Raw genomic sequence first — 21,840 nt, 5'->3', positions numbered from 1 at the left:
TCCCTCTGAGAAATTGACACGAAATCTCAGGTGAGGCATTTGAAATAGTAACTTTCGTTGGTGCCAAGGCAAACAATCTGAGTTAATACTTCTATTTGTCTATTTTGTTTTGCAGGATATTTTACACCCACAGGGGGTGGCTGAAATACACGGGAAACATGAATAATATTTTTCGGTGGTACTTTCTCCGCAATTGCTGTAAGGTATTGCTCTAAAGGGGTATGTTCCTTGGTAGCAAAGATTACTATTCCATTTTCCCCAGGAAGTAATAGTAGTTGCTTCATTTGTTGGAACATTAATTGACCGCACATATGCTATTGTGGGTTGCAAGAGTGGGAATTTTGCAGATGACATGTATAATCCATCAGACACAGCATTAGTGTAACTATTAACAGTTACTGACCTTTTGGACCATGAGGAATCCTCCTGTTGCTGCAGAGTGTGGCACCCGATGCCAGGGCCACTGCTGACAGTGACTGCAGTTTTCGTTGCTGTAGTTATTTGTCCTTCGCTAGCCATAGCTGGAGAAAATTGCTGGGTGGGTGAGGGAGGGTGGAATAAACCATTACTTGAATAGCCAGCCTTCCATGACTAAAGTTGAAAAATTAAAATCTAACCAAGCTAAAACTCTACTAAATCTACACAAATAAAATTATTACTGCCTGAAAGCTCTCCCAAAGAGGAAACAAACAATATAATTTTTAACTGGGTTTCTCGCAGACAAGCCGCTGAAAAGGGAGAAAAAGGCAGGAGCTCAAAAGCACGTGTCCGACATGACATGTAATACATAGATAGACTGACAGATAGATAGATAGATAGATAGATAGATTTATTTTTTATTTAAACATGAACAATAAATACATTTTTAGCAAAATCTATTTACATTCTATGTACAAAGGCAAAAAAAAAATAAAATAAAAAATAAAGAAAAAAATAAATAAAAATTTTAAAAAATTCATGAAGTCGGACACGTGCTTTCGAGCTCCTGCCTATACCACTTTTTCCAACATTTGCCTGCGAGAATCCCAGTCAAGACTTATATTGTTTGATTACTCTTTGGGAGAGCTTTTGACTAGTAATAATTTTGTTTGTGTAGATTTAGCAGAGTTTTAGCTAGGTTGGATTTTAATTTTCAACTTTTAGCCATGTAAGGCTGGCTGTTCTAGTAAAGCCTTTATTCCACCTCTCCCCACCCACCCTAACAATTGCCCCCAGCTATGGCCAGCAAAGCTCAAACAACCACAGCAATGGAAGCTATAGCTACTGCCAGCAGTGACTCTTACACCATAAGCCACACCCTGCGACAACAGTGAATATCTTGAGTTCCAAAAGGTCAGTAACTGTTAATATTTATGACAATGCCGGGTCTAATAGATTAATGTTTACCGTCAGCAAAAACCCCTCTCTCGCATCCCACAGTACCACATATGTGGTTGAACAACACTCCGACAAATGAACGAACCGCTATAACTTCACAGGAAAATGGTATAGTCATCTTTGCTACCAAGGAAAATACTCCTTTAGAGCAGTACCTTACAGTGATCGTGGAGAAAGTACCACAGAAAAATATTACTCACGCCTCCTGTGTAGAGGGGAACTGTGCAGGTGTATTTCAGCTGCCTCTCATGGGTGCAATCTATCCTGCAAAAGGGAATAGACATTGGTCTTCATCACCTGGAAATGGTACCAACTGCCTTAACACCAACGAAAGTTACAAGATCAAACATCCCACCTGAAATTCCTCATCCATTTCTGAGAAGAATTTTTTTGAAATATGGAAGTTACCGAGAAAATACACACACTCTCTGCAGCAACCACGAAACCAGAATTTTCACATATAAAAAGCTTTTGCAGGCAAGCACTTATGCATTTCACCAACAGTGATGCAGCAAACATCCCAAAACTCATCAATGCCAATTTAAGCGGAATCACTTACACCTTCTATACCTCCATTTCCTCTCAATGTTTCTCTGCCATGAAGAGGGCCAAATCAGGAAAAAACCTGCCCGCATATCTCTAACTCTTCTGAAAGTAATACTGAAATTCAGATGGCACCAACCAAGGTTAAGTCAGATCCACAAAGTGAGCTGACTGTTGGAAACAATGGGGACACAGAAGAAACCATCAAACAGTCTGAGTCCACACCAAGTACATCAGAAAAAGAATAAACAAAGATCACAGAAAAACAGGAGGCACCCCTCTCAGAAGACCCACAAAACGGTTTTCTCGGAATCAATCCTCTTCTTGTGTTTTGTGCCATATCCAAAGGCACAAAACACAAGAAGACATAAGAAGCCCAAAACAGAAGAAGACAAAGTATACCCTCATGATTTGATTATCAGCAGTGATTCTTCATGCATTAAGAATCTGCAGATAAATGAACCACTAGGTGGCAGTGATCACAGTGTGCTGAAGTGGGATTTACTCAAAGAGATAACTACCATTAGGGGTAAAGGGAAGGGTTATTGCTTCCGTAAAGGCGACTATGATGGACTGAGACAGTATTTAAATTCTATACAGTGGGACCAACTGATGATGTTACCAACAGCAAATTCAAAATGGGAAGCATTCAAAGAACTTATCTTGGAAGCTACTAGGCTTTACATACCAACTAAGAAATATTGTTCAAGGTTTAGGCCAAAATGGATGTCAGATGAACTAATGAGGCATATGGCAGAGAAGAAAAATGCATGGGATACTTACAAATTAACACATGACACAGAAGCCTATGATAGATACAAGTTGATATGCAACCAAGTTACAAAGGAGGTTAGGCGGGCGAAGGCAGATTACGAGAAATCCTTGGCAAGGGATGCAAAGAAAAACAGCAAAGAGTTCTTTACTTATGTAAACTCTAGAAGGAAGGGGATGAATCAGATTGGTCCACTTGATATTGATGGGTCAACTGATGATGATCCTGCTCAGGTAGCTAACAAACTAAATGAATATTTTGCATCGACATTCACACATGAGGAGTTATTCAGCAAGGGGAATGCCAGAGGTGTATTCAACTCTAGCAGTAAGCTACAGAATCTTGAAATAACTGGGAGTAAAGTGGAGGAGAAACTGTTGAAGATAAACACAAGAAAGGCACCCGGGGTGGATGGGATCTATCCAGTTATATTAAAGGAGGCAGCAAAGGAAGTAAGCAAACCCTTAGCCATAATTATGAGAGCGTCCTTGGACTCAGGGGAGGTACCCATAGACTGGAAATGTGCAAATGTGACCCCAATTCACAAAGGAGGATCAAAGGCTGACACAAGTAATTATAGACCTGTGAGCTTAACTTCTGTTCCAGGAAAATTAATGGAGGCACTGGTTAAAGAAGTACTGCAGGATCATTTAGACAAGACTTCAGTTATAGCTCAGACACAGCATGGTTCTGTTAAGGGGAAGTCTTGCCTGACCAACTTGACTGGATACTATGATGCAGTCACAAAAGAACTGGATGCAGGGAATAACTTTGATATTATATACTTGGATCTTAGAAAGGCTTTTGATACTGTTGCACATGGAAGACTGCTACACAAATTGGAGCAATGTGACATTGGAGGCAAATTGCTGCTATGGATAAAGGGGTGGTTGAGGGGGAGAAGACAGAGAGTGGTAATCAATGGACACTGCTCACCGTGGACTAATGTTATTAGTGGAGTACCTCAGGGCTCAGTGTTGGGTCCATTATTGTTTTCTGTATTTATAAATGATATTGATGATGGTATATCAAGCTCAATGTCCAAGTTTGCAGACGATACAAAGGTTGGCAGGGTTGTCAAGGACACTACTGACACTATGCTGCTGCAACAGGATCTGGAAAGGTTGAGCAGATGGGCTGAGAGGTGGCAAATGAAGTTTAACATTGACAAATGTAAAGTACTACACATGGGAAACAGCAACCCCAGAGCAAAGTATCAACTCTGTGGTACTACACTGACAGTGGTAGAGAATGAAAGGGACTTGGGGGTGGTTGTGCAGGCAGATATGAAGTTCTCTGAGCAGTGCAGACGGGCTGCAAGAGTAGCTCATGGAGTATTGTCAATGATATACAGGAATTTTTCCAGCAGGGATAAGGAGGTGATTATTCCATTGTATAAGGCAATGGTCAGGCCACACCTAGAGTATTGTATACAGGTCTGGAGGCCTCATTTCAAGAAGGATGTAGAGCTGCTGGAACGAGTACAGAGAAGGGCAACAAGATTAGTGAATGGAACAAGGGGGTGCTCTTACGAAGAAAGGCTTAAGTTTTGCAAATTACAGTGTCTGGAGACTAGGCACCAGCGAGGTGATCTGATAGAGGTGTATAAAGCCTTGAATGGTTTAAGCATGCTCAATGCTGATGGGATTCTTCCTCTAGCTCAGAAAAATCACTTGAGAGGGCATAAATTCAAATTGAGGAAAGACAGATGTAGGATAGACGTGTGGAAATTTGCCTTTAGCCAGCAGGTGGTTGGTTGGTGGAACAGACTTCCATCCCTTGTGGTGGAGGTTGATAGCCTAAATAAGTTTAAGGCTCAGCTGGACAGGTATTTTGAACGAACAGAGGGGTGAAGTGGAAGTGTTTTTTTTTTTTTTTTTTTTTGGCTGATGCTGCATAAGCTTGCTTTCATGCATCAAATGCCTCTACTAATGCTAAAAATGCTAATGCTCCTAGGAAAAGAGCTAACTGTTAACCAAAACAACCGGAGGAATGAAAATAAATACAGAATACCACAGAAGTCAATCAGTCAGATCCAAATAAGCACACCATACAATCAAGTATAGAAATAAGTAAGCAGGTAGAAATCACCCAAGACTCAAATGAAGAAGAACTTGAATTTTTGGGGGCCAAAGAAGAGAACAACAGTGATTCTCATGATTCAGATGCTTCAGAGGACAAGGATGTGAAAAGCAATTTTCCCTACACTAAAAGCCCTCTAATTGTGGGAAAACTAGGCTCCTTTCTATGGGAAGTATGTGGCTCCCCACAGAAGCTGGTGACAGCTCTGAAGTTCACCACTAAAAATGTTTGCCGAATTCTCTGGAACAGAACATGATCTAGCCAAGGAGGATGTTTTTGTGTGTGCCAGGTGCAGAGATGTGTGTAGAAATTAGGCATCAATTCATAGACTTCTAATGGGCATCTATGAGAGCTTGAGGTGTAGGGTAGATACCCTCAAAGAAATTAATATGATGAGAGCCTTGTCAATCAATTGGACACCTGGAGGGAATGTGCAAGGCTCAAGGGGTAGAATTTTTTTCAGCATGGTCTGTGCTTGTTAACAGGACAGACTGCTTCTACAGGGATGGGATACACTTAAATAGAAAGGGTGCAAGGATATTTGCTGATGTTATCGAGGCAGTGTTACGTGGGTCGGAACTGATAGTTTGGGGGGGAGGGAATTCACAGACTATAAGGTTAAAAGCAGCTGCAAGCAGAGGTGAAGATGATTTTTGAGTTATTTCTATTAGAAGAAACAGCGGTCTGGAGTGAGGGGTGCTGGGGTTTCAGGGACTGATGGCAGTCATCATGAAACAGGTGGATATATGGGATGTGTTAGGGTAACTAAGAATAAGAATAGGTGCATGTATACTAATGTTAGAAGTAGAGTAAATAAATTTGATGAATTTGAAGTGTTGGTCAAGACATCAAAGGTGGATATTGTTGGGATATCAGAAACGTGGTGTCATACTGATATTAGGAATGCAGAATTGGAATTTGGGGAGTACAATGTGTACAGAAAGCATAGACAGGATAGGAAGGGAGGAGGTGTCATGCTGTTAATGAAGAAAAACATAAAATCAAAAGAAGTTCATCCAGTTGATATAGATGAACAGTGCACTGTTGAGTCAGTTTGGTGTGATATAAGCACTGTGAAAGCAAAACTAAGAATAGGAGTGTGTTATAGGCCTAATGACTCAAATGAGTACAATGAACAATTGTACAGAGAAATAGAGTGGGCTAGTAAATCGGAATGTCTTATAATGGGGGATTTTAACTTCCCAGATATTGACTGGAACTTGTGGATTGGTCACTCGCACACTAGTAAGACTTTTGTAGATTAATTGGATGACTGTTTTCTGCAGCAGCATGTTCAAGAGATAACCAGAGAGGATAATACTCTTGATCTGGTTATCAGCAGTGATCATTCGTGTAGTAAAAATTTGCAGATAAAGGAACCACTAGGTGACAGTGATCATAGTGTACTGATGTGGGATTTACTTAAATATATAATTACCATCAGGGGTAAAGGAAAGGGTTTTTACTTCCGTAAAGGTGAATACAGTGGTCTCAGACAGTTTTTTAAATTCTGTACAGTGGAATCAAATAATGAAGTTACCAACAGCAAATTCTAAGTGGGAAGCATTCAAGGAATTAATCGTAGAAACTACTAAAGTTTCATACCTTTAAATATTGTTCAAGGTTTAGGCCTAAATGGTTATCAAATGAACTAATGAACTCATGACAGAGAAGAAAAATGCATAGGATGCATAGAAATTATCAGGCGACACAGAAGTCTATGGCAGATATAAGCTAGTCTTAATAAAATCACAAAAGGAGGTTAGGCAGGCAAAGGCAGATTACGAGAAATCTTTGGCAAAGGATGCTAAGAAAAACAGCAAGGATTTCTTTACTTATATAAACTCTAAAAGGAAGGGGATGAATCTGATTGGTCCACTTGATATTGGTGGTTTGATTGTTGATGATCCTGTTCAGATAGCAAACAAACTGAATGAGTATTTTGCATCTACATTTTACACACGAGGAGCTATTAAGGTTTGAAAATGCCAGAAGGTTATCAAATTGTAGCAGGATGCTTAATGATTTTGTAATAACTGAGAGCAAAGTGGAAGAGAAACTGTTGAAGTTAAACGTAAGAAAAGCACCTGGGGTGGATGGGATCTATCCAGTTATATTAAAGGAGGCGGCAAAGGAAGTAAGCAAACTCTTAGCCATAAATATGAGAGCATCCTTGGACTCAGGGGAGGTCCTCACGGACTGGAGATGTGCAAATGTATTCCCAATTCACAAAGGGGGATCGAAGGGTGGCACGAGTAATTACAGACCAGTTAGTTTAACTTCTGTTCTGGGTAAAATAATGGAGTCACTGGTTAAAGATGCATTGCAGGATCATCTAGACAAGACTGCAGCAATAATTCAAACACAGCATGGGTTTGTTAAGGGAAAGTCTTGTCTGACAAATTTGATTGGTTATTATGATGTGGTTACAAAGGAACTGGATGCAAAAAATAATATTGATATAATATACTATGATTTCAGAAAAGCTTTTGACACTGTTGCACATGGAAGACTACTGTACAAATTGGAGCAGAATAGTATTAAGGATAAGTTGCTACAATGGATAAAAGGCCGGTTGAGTGGGAGAAGACGGAGGGTGGTAATCAATGGGTGCTGCTCTTCGTAGACTAATGTCATTGGTGGATTCCCACAGGGTTCGGTATTGGGTCCACTGTTGTTTTGTATATTTATCAATGATATTGATGAAGGTATATGAGGCTTGGTGTCGAAGTTTGCAGATGTAAAAAGGTTGGCAGGGTTGTAAATGACAGTAATGGCAGTGTGCTACTGCAACAAGATCTAGAAAATTTGGGCAGATGGGCTGAGAAGTGGCAACTGAAGTTTAACCTTGACAAATGCAAAGTACTGCATACGGGTAGAAGTATCCCCAGAGAAACATACCAACTGTGTGGTACAACACTTAAGGTGGTTGAAAATGAAAAAGACCTGGGAGTAATTGTGCAGTCAGATATGAAGTTTTCTGAGCAATGCAGACAGGCTGCCAGGGCAGGTCATGGGGTTTTGTCAATGATATATAATAATTTTGCTAGCAGGAAAAAGGAGGTGATTGTCTCTCTGTACAAGGCAATTGTCAAGGCATGCCTTGAGTACTGCATACAGGCCTGGAAGCCTCATTTTAGGAAGGATGTAAATTTGCTTGAGTGTGTGTGCAGAGAAGGGCAACGAGATTGGTGAGGGGAATGAAAGGATCCTCTTACCAAGAGAGGCTACAGTTCTGCAAATTGCAGTGGCTGGAGACCAGGCGCCTGCAAGGTGATCTGATTGAGGTGTATAAGGCCTTGAATGGGTTGAGCACTTTGAATTCTGATGGAATTCTTCCACTTGTTCAGATTACAAACCTAACGGGGCATAAATTCAAATTGAGTAAAGGCAGATGTAGAATAGATGTGCGGAAATTTGCCTTTAGCCAGCGGGTGGTTAATTGCTAGAACAAACTTCCATCTGTCATTGTGGAAGTTGATAGGTTAAATAAATTTAAGGAGGAGCTGGACAAACATTTAGACAGATTTGTTTTGTAAATGTTTTTTTTTCTTTTTTGGTTGATGCTGGATAAACTCATACATTTGCTTTCTTGCATCACATGCCAATACTAATACTACCCTTCTAATCGTTTCTGGATGAAGAAGGGTGATGTTTTCCCAAGTACCTGCTCTACAGTGGAATGGAGAAAGAGGAAGAGCAGTATCACTAAGTCTTAGGATTTACTCATAGCATTTACTTAATTTACTCATAGGAATAAAATAAAAATTTCTCATGCCCAAACACCTCACTCACTGTAGCTCTATAAGGGGATGCACTCGTGAACTAGCAGGTACTGTGTGCACGAATGGGGCACCAAGTTCGCTTCGAGAATCAATCTCACATTTCCAATCAGTCTTGACCCTGTCCCAAGAACGAAAGGAGGGAGACTTATTGGAATGCAGTTTACCGTAGCAGTAAGAACCACCTACCAATTGATCCCAGGCAGTTCAGTCTGGGACCACCTGGTTTGTCTAAGCAGGGGCCAAAGTCACATATTAGGGCTGGGCCTCTCACCCACCCAGATCCCCAGACATGTTTCCACTGATTTTAGCACATAGCTGCACATGCTAGATTCCAAAGGCATAATCCTAGAACCAAGGTATGGACACATACAGGCATTTGGATTATATAAATACAAGACTCAAGGATTGCATCGGGGTAAATTAGTCGGACAAAACTACCAATACTGGTAAAATGTTTGAAGCCACAATGGGGGGGGGGATATATATAACTGTTGAGCTGCTATAACTTTTGAGCCTGCATCAACCCCAGGTTTTTGTGGGTCCTCCCCATGTTAACTACCAGTATTGGTAGTTTTGTCTGGCTAATTTCCTCTGATGCAATCCTTGAGTCTTGTATTTTTCTAATCCAAATCTCATCCTGATATCACTGCTGAGCTCTTTGGCGATCTGGAGTACCTGCTGGAGTTGCTTCTTGGTTACCACGTAGAGCTTGATGCCATCCATTTACATCAGGTGGGAGAGGTTGTTCCTTCATTCTTTGAGGGTACATCCACATGTGCTGTTGTTGATCATGGAAAATAGTGTCTGGACTACTGGGCAGAAGTACAGCGGGTCACATGCATCTGCCTGAAAGATTCCTCTCCCGATGGGAATCAGCCTGGTTGTATTGTTCTTGACCTTGATGATAGTACTCAATTTCGGCATGGTTGCTTACAGATATTTTTTATTGTCAGATTGATTTTATAGATCTCAAGTATCTCTGTTAGCCAGCTAAATAGCATCGAGTCGATGGCCCTGTAGTAGTTGATTTAGACCGTGTTCGGCCATGATAGTCTGGATTTCTAAGTTGTCTTATATAACTCCTTGGTGCAGCTGGTCATGATCTTATACATCGTTGGGAGACAGGTGATCGGCCTATATTTTGTCACGTTTCTTGTATCTTGGTCTTTAGCCTTCAGCTATGTGATTTCTTGAGTAAGAAATTCTGGGACTGCCTCAGGGTGACTTATTATTCAGGTGAACTGCTCTGCTAGGTGCTTGTGTGTGTGCAAGTGAGCTTCTTGTACCAGTAGTTCTGGACATTATATATTCCTGGGGTTTGCCACGGGTGGGACTTTCTGATCGACTGTTATACTTCTTCTTCCTGAATATCCTATTCTCTCATCTCTTGTACATCCTTGGTTTTCTTCCATTCTAGTTCTATCCAGAGGGCTCGGCTGTTATGTCTTACTTCATTGCTCCACTTGTTGCTCAGGTGGTTTATTTCTGCCTTTCCCAGCTTGTCTGATACTCCTGTAGAAGGCACTTTTGTTTACATCGAAGATTCTGTTTATTTTTCTCTGGGAGCTCTCTTTGTATTGGCATAGTCTCCACTGAGTGTGAGGAAGTTCTGCTTCAGTGTAGTATTCTCCTACTCTGAATTTTTTGTCTTGTGTTTTGCCAGAGTCATTGTCTCTATGGAAGATACTCTTCACTTTTTTCAATCAATTTCTTACTCCTATTACCCCATTGGTACTGGGTCAATTGACCTATCTTGATTCATAATTCTTCTGTCATCTTTCCCAAGCTGGCGGTTAATTGTTTTTTCGGTTCTTCTGCTGCTCGTGGCTCGTTTCTCTTCAATAAATACTAGTGGATGCTATGGCAGTAGGGTAAACAGATGTGTGGATGGCCTCCCGTACTGCACCATTGTTGTCAAGGTGATGTAGTATTATTTGCCGACTGAGGTGGTCTCTAAATTTTCAAACTGATCTCTTTGCTTGAACATGAGCGACTTTATCCCCTGCCAAACTCAGTGCAGTATGTTAATGACTACTCATCGACATCTTCAGTGGAGTTTGACTTGTTTAGCTTCGGCTTGCATTCAATGGTTGTGTGGTTAGTTCTTCGGAGCAACACCAGATGGCACCACTATCTGCCTCAGCTGTCGCATCACCTTGAGGGAGATAGGTCCGCTGAAACAAATTTCATGACTTTTTTATTACAATTATATTTATATTTCATTATAATTATATTTTTATCATTATATATGCTAGTCTACCAGAATAATGGACACACTTTTGCTCACGCCAAGGCAGGATTCTAGCCCAGGTCCATCAAGCTTGAAGTCCAGTTTTATAACCACTGGGAGATTGTAGCCCTTATTATTATTAAATTTATTATTATTATGATATTTATTATTTTTCATACCAGATGAATAATGGGCTTTAAATCCTCTGCTGACACTTTCACCATATGATTTTAAAATAAGAAGAAGCCTGTTACTTGAACTGATAATACTAGACTGATCAGGCAATACACTGCTACACTGCTTAAAAAGCAATGGAGATGAGCTATACTGTCCATCATGTATCTGTAAGAGAAAAACTTCTATTTAAAATAATGGCCATTAAGAAATATGTCACTAATAATTAAAACTAACAAATGACAGTCAATGCATGAAAATCAACAACACTGGTTGGCATAAATTTCCTCCCTGAAATAATTTTGACAGATTCTCACAAGAAATATGTTCAAAAACTCAGATGTGGACTTGAAAGTTCTCATCATCCTCAGTTTTCAAATATCATAGGTTATTTACCGAAAATCAAGACCTGCAGTTGGTTTAATGATCTTTTCCATCTATTTTTTTTCTAGACCATTCATAAAATTTCTGGAGCATTTGGGAGCTTTCTACGACATTCAAGAATGTTCTAGAATATTGTTACATGCAAAAGAGAGATCAGTATGTTTTTCATAGGTTCTAGAACTTTCGACGGAATTCTTTAGAAGCATTGTGAGACTTCTAGAAATTTCTCTACTGGTATATATACAAGTGTGTTCCATACTATTTTCATATTTCCAAACATGAACATGTTTTTTAGACAGTGAGTGGTTAACAAAGTGAACAAGTGTTTTAGTGAATTAGTCTGTAAACAAGTGTTGTGTGCATAACTGTAAATGGTGAACTGTGTTTAAATTAGAAATAAAAATTTACAATTTCTTAATTGCATTCTTATGTGCACATACCTCAAATGTAAAGGAAATATGTTGTATTCTTGCCAAAATAAGCCTGATAGCTTTTGATACATTTGAAGAGAATTGGTATTAAAATTACAGCAGAAGCCACTGTCACAATGTGTGAGAAAAGCCAATGAACTCTATTTTGGATGTAAGGTCAGAGATCAGGAAAAGTATGGGCTCCAAAGATTTCCTGTAGCTAATGTTCAAGGAGATTAACATGCTGGCTTAGAGGTAGTCATTAATCGATGCCTTATGCTGTTCTGGTGATATGGCTGGAACCTCGAGACCACATAAGCCATTGTTACTTTTGCATGGCCATTATTTCTGGTTTTTCAGGGAAATCTATGCATAAAGTAGAGCATCCCAATATATCTTCTGCCCCGAGGCCAGTTCCTCATGATGATACAAAGCCTATAAACTTGACTCTGATTGAGGACCAGAAAAAAAGTCTCCAGAAGAAACATAACCCAGAACAAGTACAGATCCAGACTTTTCAACTCTTGATACTGTAAACCTGCATCTAATCACTCAGCAAGAATTGAATGACTTGTTCAGAAATTTAGACTTCTCCAAAACCAATGCTCAATTACTAGGATCACAGCTTCAGCAGTGGAATCTTCTTGAAAAGGGTGTAAAGTTGTCTTTTTATAGGAAGTGCCAATCTAACATAATGCCCTATTACTCCATGGATAGTGCTTTGGTTTATAGGAACAATGTCCAGGAATTAACAAAAGAGTTACATGTGGAGAATATCTGAGCAGTGGAGGCTTTTCATTGATTAAACCAATGTCAGTCTGAAAGCAGTTTTACTCTATAATGGAAATAAGTATCCATCTGCACCACTGGCCCATGCTGTTCACATGAAGGAAATGTATGAGAACCTACAGGTTCTTGTGCAAAAAATATGCTATCAAGAATACAAATGGAATATCTGTGCCAACCTAAAAGTGGTAGCTTTGCTGACTAGGTGCAAGGTGGATACACTAAATACTGCTGCTTTCCCATACAGAGTGAAAAAATGGCCAGACCATTCAGAAATCACACCAGGCCAGAAAAATGTAGCACATCCTCCTTTGGTGGATAAGTCAAAAATATATGTGAAAGTGATGGATAAAAAAAGTTGAAGGATTTTCCTGTTTAAGGCAAAGGTTTCCTCGAATCAGTGAGGGTACGATAAAAGAAGGAATATTTGTGGGTGTTCAAATCAAACTGCTATTCCAAAATGAGGAATTCAGTAAAAAATTAAATGCTACAGAAATAAGAGCCTGGAAGGCATTTGAAAACATCTGCCGGAACTTTTTAGACAATGAGAAATCATAAAATTACCATGAAATTCTGGATGAGCTAATTTTAGCATACGGAGAGTTAGGATGCAACATGTCATTACAGCTTCATTTCCTACATTTCCATTTAGACTTTTTTTCCTGAAAATTTGGGAGCAGTCTCAGACGAACACTGTGAAAGGTTTTACCAAGATATTTCTCAAAAGGAAAACAGATACTAGGGAAAATGGTGCCCAAATATGAGAGAGAGAGTAAGAGTTAGAATTAGAAAGGAAAGAAAGAGAAGAATAATGATATCCAGCTCAGGACCCTGGGTATGCCAAGCCCATACTCACCAGATGTGAGCCCCATGTTAGCAGACTACTGTTGGAATCTGGTACAGGAGACACAAGTGAATGATTATAAAAGGCAAGAAATTTATTAGATCAATATTTTTGTAAATAGAATAAGGTTAAGAATCCACTTGTTTAATACCAATACTGTATGTAAAAATATATGAAATGTTTCTTACTAGAAACTTAGTTTTTGAATTTAATCCCTTCTCCCTTAAAATTGGTGGGTGTTACAGAAATATGGTTGCCATATTTGAATTCAGCACCATCAAATCTATAAGAATCGCCCTGATTTTAACAGGAAATGAAAAAAGCTATTTTTTGCCAACCAGTGGAATTAGTGAAAAATAGAGCACATTTTCTGTCAGTCTTATACGAGATGTAGCATCTTAAAAGTACAGTGAGATCAATTCTTAATTAATACAGACATATCATACATTCCATTGGGTTAATCAATTAAAATGCGTACAATGCATGACAGCTGTCAGCAGTACGGAGGAGAGGAGGGGAATAGAGGAGTATAGACTCCTCTATTCCCCTCCATGCTGACGTGCACACTTACATTTTGCCCTTCGTTCTCGTTGCTTGTATATAATCTTTTGCAGGGTATTTCAAGAAGACATTACATTGAAAGGAAGTTTTTATTTGAACACTTTTTTACTTTATCGCAAAGAGGTTTATGAATTTTTAAATAAGACTATGGCTTGCGTTGAGTCAGATGCCATCAGATTTGACCAAAGTCCAAGCTTTGCAACTTGTCAGAGAATTGCTAACAGTCTCCAAGGGAGAGAAAATGTTGCTCTTATAGATGTCAGCATAAAAATATAGAGTAACATCATTCAACCACAGTGGCCATTTTGTCTATAAAGAACACAATCCTCTCATTAAAAGATATTTTTACCTAGACTGCAAAGGAGTTTCTTGACATATGGGTTACTGCAAACTGCATAATTTTTATATGTGTAGGTATAAAATGATCATTTACCCAGGTAAAGAATTAGTATCATTTTAATGATATGCTATATTGAGAATACCTTCACAATGAGTTAGCATTAGAGGGGCATGATGCAAGAAAGCAACGTTATATAACATCAGCCAAAAAAAAAAAAAAAAAAAACCCTTCTCATTTCACCCATCCACTGGCTCCAAATGTTTGTCTAGTTCTGTTTCAAATCTATTTAAGCTATCAACTTCTACACAGACAGATTAGTATTAAATAAATAAATTAATTAAATTTTCTGTTTATACTCCAGTATGAACAAACGGTAAGAGGAGTTCACAAAAAAGACAGAATACAAGAAACAGCACCGTATTCAGCAGTCACGGGCTTGAACCCCGGTCACTCAAAGCACGTGTACTTATCAACCCATGTGCCTGACTACTAGGCTACCGTGGCCTTAGCATTAGTATTAGTAGAGGCATATGATGCAAGAAAGCAAGCTTATGCAGCATCAGCCAAAAAAAAAAAAACATGCTCCCATTTCACCCCTCCATTCGTTCCAAATACCTGTCCAGCTCAGCCTTAAATTTATTTAGGTTATCAACTTGCACAATAAAGGAAGGAAGGAAGTCTGTTCCACCAACCAACTACCTGCTGGCTAAAGGAAAACTTCCGCACATCTATCCTACATTTGTTTCCTCAATTTGAATTTATGCCTTCTCAGGCATAAATGCATTTGCATTTATGCATTTGAATTTATGCCTTCTATTATTCTGAGCAAGAGGAAGAATCCCATCAGCATTGAGCATGCTCAAAAACCATTCATGTCTTTATACACCTTTATCAGATCACCTCGCAGGTGCCTAGTCCCCAGACACTGTAATTTGCAAAATTTAAGCCAAAATTTAAGCCTTTCTGCATAAGAGCAACACTTTGTTCCATTCACTAATCTTGTTGCCCTTCTCTGTACTCGTTCCAACAGCTCTACATCCTTCTTAAAATGAGGCCTCCAGGCCTGTATACAGTACTCAATGTGTGGCTGACCATTGCCTTCTACAAGGGGATAATTACCTCGTTATTCCTGCTAGAATAATTCCTGTATGACAAGACACCATGAGCTACTCTTGCAGACCATCTGCACTGCTCAGAAAACTTCATATCTGCCTGCATATTTACCACCAGGTCCTTTTCATTCTCTACCACTGTCAGTGTGGTACAACAGAGTTCATACATTACTCTGGGATTACTGCTTCCCATATCACCAGTTGAACCATCGATATCCAGTAGATCAATCTGATGGAAGTTAGATCCGATAATCAACCACCAGCTAGCGAAAGGCAAACTTTTGCACATCTATCCTACAACTGTCTTTCCTCAATTAGAATTTATGCCCTCTCAGGTGATTATTTTGTGCAAGAGGAAGAATCCCATGAGCACTGAGCATGCTGAAACCATTTGAGGCTTTATACACCTCAATTAGATCACCTCGGAGGTGCTTAGTCTGCACACACACACACACACACACACACACACACACACACACACACACACACACACACGGTAATTTGCAAAACCTAAGCCTTTCTTCATAAGAGCAACCGTTTTGTTCCATTCACTAATCTTGTTGCCCTTCTCTCTACTGGTTCAAGCAGCTCTACATCCTTCTTAAAATGAGGCCTCCAGATCTGTATACAGTACTCAAAGTGTGGCCTGACCATTGTCTTATACAAGAGGATAATCGCCTCCTTATTCCTGATAGAAAAATTCCTCTATATCACTGACAAGACACCATGAGCTACTCTTGCAGACCATTTGCACTGCTCAGAAAACTTTGTGTCTGCCTGCACAATTACCCCCCAGGGCATTTTCATTCTCTACCACTGTTAGTGTACCACACATTTGATACATTACTCTGGGGTTACTGCTTCCCATGTACAGTACTTTATATTTGCCAAATTTAAACTTCAGTTGCCACCTCCCAGCCCATCTGCACAACTTTTCTAGATCTTGTTGCTGCAGTGTAATGTCATAATATCATTAACAACCCTGCCGACCTTCGTATTGTCTGCAAAATTGGACATTAAGCCTGGTATACCATCATCATATCATCAGTAAATACAGAAAACAACAATGGACCCAACCCTTGGGGATTCCACTAATAACATTAGTCCACGAAGAGGACTAATGTTATATGCTAATGAGGACTAACGTTATATGCTAATGAGGACTAACGTTAGGATAGATGTGCAGAAATCTGCCTTTAGCCAACGTATAGTTGGTTGGTGGAACAGATTTTCATCCCTTGTTGTGGAAGTTGATAGCCTAAATAAATTTAAGGCTCAGCTGGACAGGTATTTCGAACGAACGAAGGGGTGAAGTGGAAGTGGTTTTTTTTTTTTTTTTTTGGCTGATGCTTCATAAGCTTGCTTTCTTGCATCATATGCCTCTACTAATGCTAATGATAAAAAGAGCAATGTCCACTGATTACCGCTCTCTGTCTTCTCCTACTCAATCATCCCTTTATTCATAGCAGCAATTTGCCTGCAATGCCACACTGCTCCAATTTGTGCAGCAGTCTTCCATGTGCAACAGTATCCAAAACCTTTCTAAGATCCAAATATATGATATCAAAATTATTCTTTGCAACCAGTTCCTTTGTGACCAAATCGTATTATATAATCAAATTGATCAGACGACTTCCTCTTAACAAACCGTGCTGTGTCTGAACTATTACTGCAGTTAAACTAACAGGTCTGTAATTACTTCTGTTGCTCTTTGATCCTCCTTTGTGAATTGGCATCAGATTTGCACATCTCTTCCTGAGTCCAAGGAAGCTCTCATAATTATGGCTAAGGGTTTGCTTACTTCCTTTGCTGCATCCTTTAATATAACTGGATAGATCCCATCCACCCCGGGTGCCTTTTTCATGTTTATCTTCAACAATTTCTCCTCCACATTCCTCTCAGTTATTACAAAATCATCTAGCTCATTGCCAGAGTTTAACTCACCTCTGACATTCCCCTACCTGAATGACTCCTCATGTGTGAATGTAGATGCAAAATACTTATTTAGTTTGTTAGCTACCTGAGCAGGATCATCAACAGTTGAAGCATCGATATCAACTGGACCAATCTGATTTATCCCCTTTCTCCTAGAGTTTACGTAAATAAAGAACTCTTTGTTGTTGCTATGGGATTGCATTACCTCGAATAAGTAACTTTTCACCACTGGAGAAGACTACTGTTATTTATTCTCGGCAGACGCCATCTTTTCTTTTCTTTTTTAGCCGTGCTGCATTCATCATTCCACCAAAATTTTGAGTATGCTGATATTTTGTTGGATTGCTTTGGAATCGCTTGGTCTGTTGCCTGTAGTATTTGGTTAGATATATATTCTGTGGCTATGGATGCTTGCTGGACCTGCTTTTCTTCCAGTATTGCTAGTTGTTTGTATATATATATATATATCCCATTTCACTTTGGAAAAGTTCCATTTAACAATTCTGTTAGAAAAGTGGGGGATGTTTGTTATCAGTCTGGCATATCACTGGGTAATGGTCACTATCCCAGTGTATTGCTGTGAATAGTCCATCCAAATATAGGATATATGGATGCTGAGCATAGTGAGACATCAATAGCTGAGGTAGATCCTGTAGGTAAATGCATATAGCTGTGTGAGCCATTATTGAGAGTAATCAAATTGTGCTGGTCTAGTAACTTTTCTATAATTTGTCCTCGTTTGTCCATATTTTGATTTCCCCATAAAGGATGATGACTATTGAGGTCCCCTAGATGAAGTAGGGTTGCGGAAGTTGTACCACTAGTTCTTCTAGGTCAGTGTAGCTTATATTTTGATGATTCAGAGGGTATTTGAACGTTGATTATCAATGCCACACCTCCATGCGCCGGATTTTTAGGGTTGTGTACAACATGATCTTGCCAATGAATTTTATAGTTCCAGAGAGGAACAGTTATATATTGGATCAGATTGATTTCCTGAAGGCAGAAAGCGATAGGATCATATTGTGTGAGGAGATCTCGGATATCATTTAAATTACTGCAATAACCTGTACAGTTCCATTGCAGAAATGTAAGCATTATTTGGGTTTATTAGAACCCTTGATTTGTTTTCGAGGGGTTGAAGGTTTGTTTTGCTTAGGTTTCCCTTTCCCCTTCTTTGCAAAGTATGGTTTTACCATGTCCATATCTTCATCAGTAAATAGTTCTAGTACGTGCTCATCTTAGTGTGAGCTATTTTCTAAGTCCATGCAAATCAGTTTGGTTTGCATCAGGAGAGGTAGTTACTTTAGTGTTTTACTGTGCTGAGACATCTGGCTGTACATTAATTAGAGTATTTATGGCTTTACTTTGTTTGCTTGTTGTTTGGTCTACTGGTACGGTGGTCAATACTGATCTTGCCTACTGATATAGCGATTCGCTTGGGGGGTATGGTTACCACCGTTTGGATTGCAATTGATATATGTCTTTTGGTTGCTTGAGCATAGGTTGGTTTATTATTATTCAGGGCTGGTAAAGATTTTTTAGCCTCTTGAAAGGTGACATTGTGTTCAGTTTTGTATCGTTGTATGTGTTTTTCACATTTCCAAAGGGGACACTCCTTAGAAAACGCTGGATGTGCTTCTCTGCAGTTTGCACAACTAGGTATTGTAGCTGTGCATTCAGTGTTCGTGTGCACAGTGGACCCAGATGTGGCACAGGCAGCTGCTCCTCTGCAAACTGTCTGTGAATGCCTAAACTTCTAGCACTTGTAGCAGCGTAAGGGATTTGGAATGTATGCTCTAACATGGCAATTAAGAAAAATTGCTTTGATTGCTGTTGGTGGTTTAGGGTTATCGAAACTGAGTATCATGTTCCGAGTTGGAACTAGTATGTCATCTTTCTTTGTCATTATTCTTCTTATATTGATTACTCCTTGATCTTGTAATTCCTGTTTTAACTCTTCATCTGACACATTCATGAGGTCCCATTCGGTGATGACACCTCTTGATGTGTTCAAGGAAACTTGTGGTAAAACGGTAATGGAAGTTCCACCGAAAGTTTTTAGTTTTAGTAGTTGCTCAGACTGTCAAGCAGTGGCAACTTCAACCAGTAAGTCTCCCGATCTTAAGCAACAAATGTCTTGGGGTACCTATTATGCTTTATAGGCATTTTTGCACTAGAAATGGCGATAGTTTGCCAATAGGTTGACGTTCTAATTTTGGTTCTTCAGTTGAGTGAATGATAAGAAAGGTTGGCGTTCTAATTTTGGAGGCACCTCCGTAGCCAGGTGGGAAGGAGCAGCAGTGTGTAACACACGCTTCTTGATTAGACCGGGGTTCGAGCCCGTCACCACCAAATACGGACGATGCGGAAAGGTCAGGGAATGACCACCGCATATTCCCGGAGCAATATGGCCTTAGTTGCTAATGCTCCTAAAAACCAAACAACAACAACAACATCTAATTTTGGCTACATCAGTCTTTTGACATTTAGTTGCAACAAAATCAGGCTCCAACTATTTTTGTCCTGTAAGGGTCTCATCAATGCACCGATGGATTTCTGGGTCTTAGGATCTGTTTACTCCATTTCACCCCGGAAGGGAGAGCTTTTCCCTGCCACGTGGAGGCAGGGGCAGTGCCACCTTTCTGACCAAGTGGTAGTGGGTTATTAATAAAACAATAAATGGAAGGAAGGAAGAAAGAAAGAAGATTACTTTTGCTTCTGATCTAGTAAAGTGCTTTCTTTATTGAATGAATTGTGTTAATGTAATGCTGAAAATAAGAAAATGATTTTATTTCACCAAGAAAGATCGCTAATTTACTGGCAGAGACACTTGATCACAAAATCACTTGGCACCTGGGGCCAGAACCCGAGGGGATGCAGATTCAAACTAAGGAAAGACAGTTGTAGAATAGATGTGCAGAAATTTGCCTTTAGCCAGCGGGTTGGCTAAAGGCAAGTCTGATTGGTGGAACAGACAACTTTTTTTTAATTATTACCACCTAAAGGGCTTTTTTAGACAGTTTTTTCCTAATCACCCCCAATGAAATTTTAAACAACAAAATACTTTATACATACTCTTTTTATTCAGTGGGATCCCTGAGCCTAATGCTTCTTAGCTAAAAGTTCAACGTTCGGTATGTTGTTGGTAAATTTAATTCTGTCTTCTGTTGAACATATATCAATTCTGTTTCTTTCCTTTGTTAATATTTTATTTACTGAACTAAAACCACTTTCAACCATATAAGACACTGGAAAACAAAGAAGCACTTTGTTAATTTCAGACCATATTGTTGGACAAGGAAGTTTAGTTGTTCTTGATGCCACAACTCAGCCATTTCACCTTTTCACATTTATATTTGTATTATTTGTTACATTTTAATTCAATGAGTTCTTCGTGAATTTCTTCACTAGCAAACCTGACATTACGTCCAGTTTGACCTAACATGCTAGACTTCACTTAAAAAGAAAATAAATTTGAAAATCTATTTTTCATTTCACCTTTTAAAGAACAAAAATGATCTGAATAATTCTTAGGATCATTCTTGGTGAGAAATTCATTGATTTCAGCTAACCATACCATGAAATTGTTTTCTCGTTAAATTACTTTCAAATATTTTCAGATTTTCAACGAAGACTTTTAATATGCGTTTGCAGTCTATCACTGTAATTAATTTCCCTTGAAGTTGAAGTGATACTTCATTAAGTTTTAGAAAAATCCAAGTTGTTTTTTGGTTTGCTGATCTCCTTTGCTAAATGTGCATCTCATTTGCTTTCTAAAAAGGCTAATTATTGTATCAAACTGATTTTAAAAATCTTGTTACACCTTCCTTTAGAAAGCCATCTGACTTCTGTATGTAAAAGAAGCCTCACATACTGTTCTTCATTATCAACACAAAAATTTCTGAAAAGGCGATCATATTTGCTATGTGACTTTATTTTATTGATGGTTTTAATAACTATATTGAGAGGTTGATAAAAAACTGGGCTAATAATTTTTGCAACCAGATTATGTCGGTGAACAATGCTGTGTATTGTAATAAATTCAGGACATTCTTCTTCCTTTAGGTGGGCTATAAAACCTTTGTTTTCAAACTATGGTGGTAGCACCATCAGTGGCACAGGATACAAAATTTTCCAATGGTAGTTGTTTTTCATTAAAGCATGTTTTTATAGCATCAAAAATGGATGCACAAGTACAGTCAGTTTCTATCTATTTTACAAACATCTGTTCTTGCAATTTACAATCATCATCGAAATAATGCACTTATGCCATTAGAAGGCCTTACTGTCAGTAACTGTAGATTCATCAATCTGAATAGAATATTTTCTCATTTTTAGTTTGTCAATTAGCTTCTTTACAATGTTAACTGACATCTCATCGATTCGTCTTTGAATTGAATCATTGCTCAATGGGAATGCTATTGAAATCCTGGAAGGATTGTGATGCATCACCATTGAAATCATAGTCTCAAATCCCGGTTGTATAACAGTCTCAGCAACTG

The 21,840-nt window shown here is 39.0% G+C and overlaps 1 protein-coding gene across 1 annotated transcript in view; it reads right to left on the bottom strand.

The window, feature by feature from the left end:
- The window catches only part of LOC150088287 (cubilin-like), a 1,623,406-nt gene that overhangs the window by 1,145,670 nt on the left and 455,896 nt on the right, over positions 1–21,840 (bottom strand). The window contains exon 13 of the mRNA XM_090370104.1: positions 10,969–11,131. Within this exon, the coding sequence (XP_090226230.1) occupies positions 10,969–11,131 (163 nt within the window). The remainder of the gene's footprint in view (positions 1–10,968; positions 11,132–21,840) is intronic.

This window comes from Mastigoproctus giganteus, chromosome 3 (genome assembly GCF_048544385.1).
Source record: "Mastigoproctus giganteus isolate SK-2022 chromosome 3, ASM4854438v1, whole genome shotgun sequence".
In the NCBI taxonomy this organism is placed as follows: domain Eukaryota; kingdom Metazoa; phylum Arthropoda; class Arachnida; order Uropygi; family Thelyphonidae; genus Mastigoproctus; species Mastigoproctus giganteus.
The sequence above is the reverse complement of the archived record's forward strand: the minus strand, read 5'-3'. Positions and strand labels throughout refer to the sequence as shown.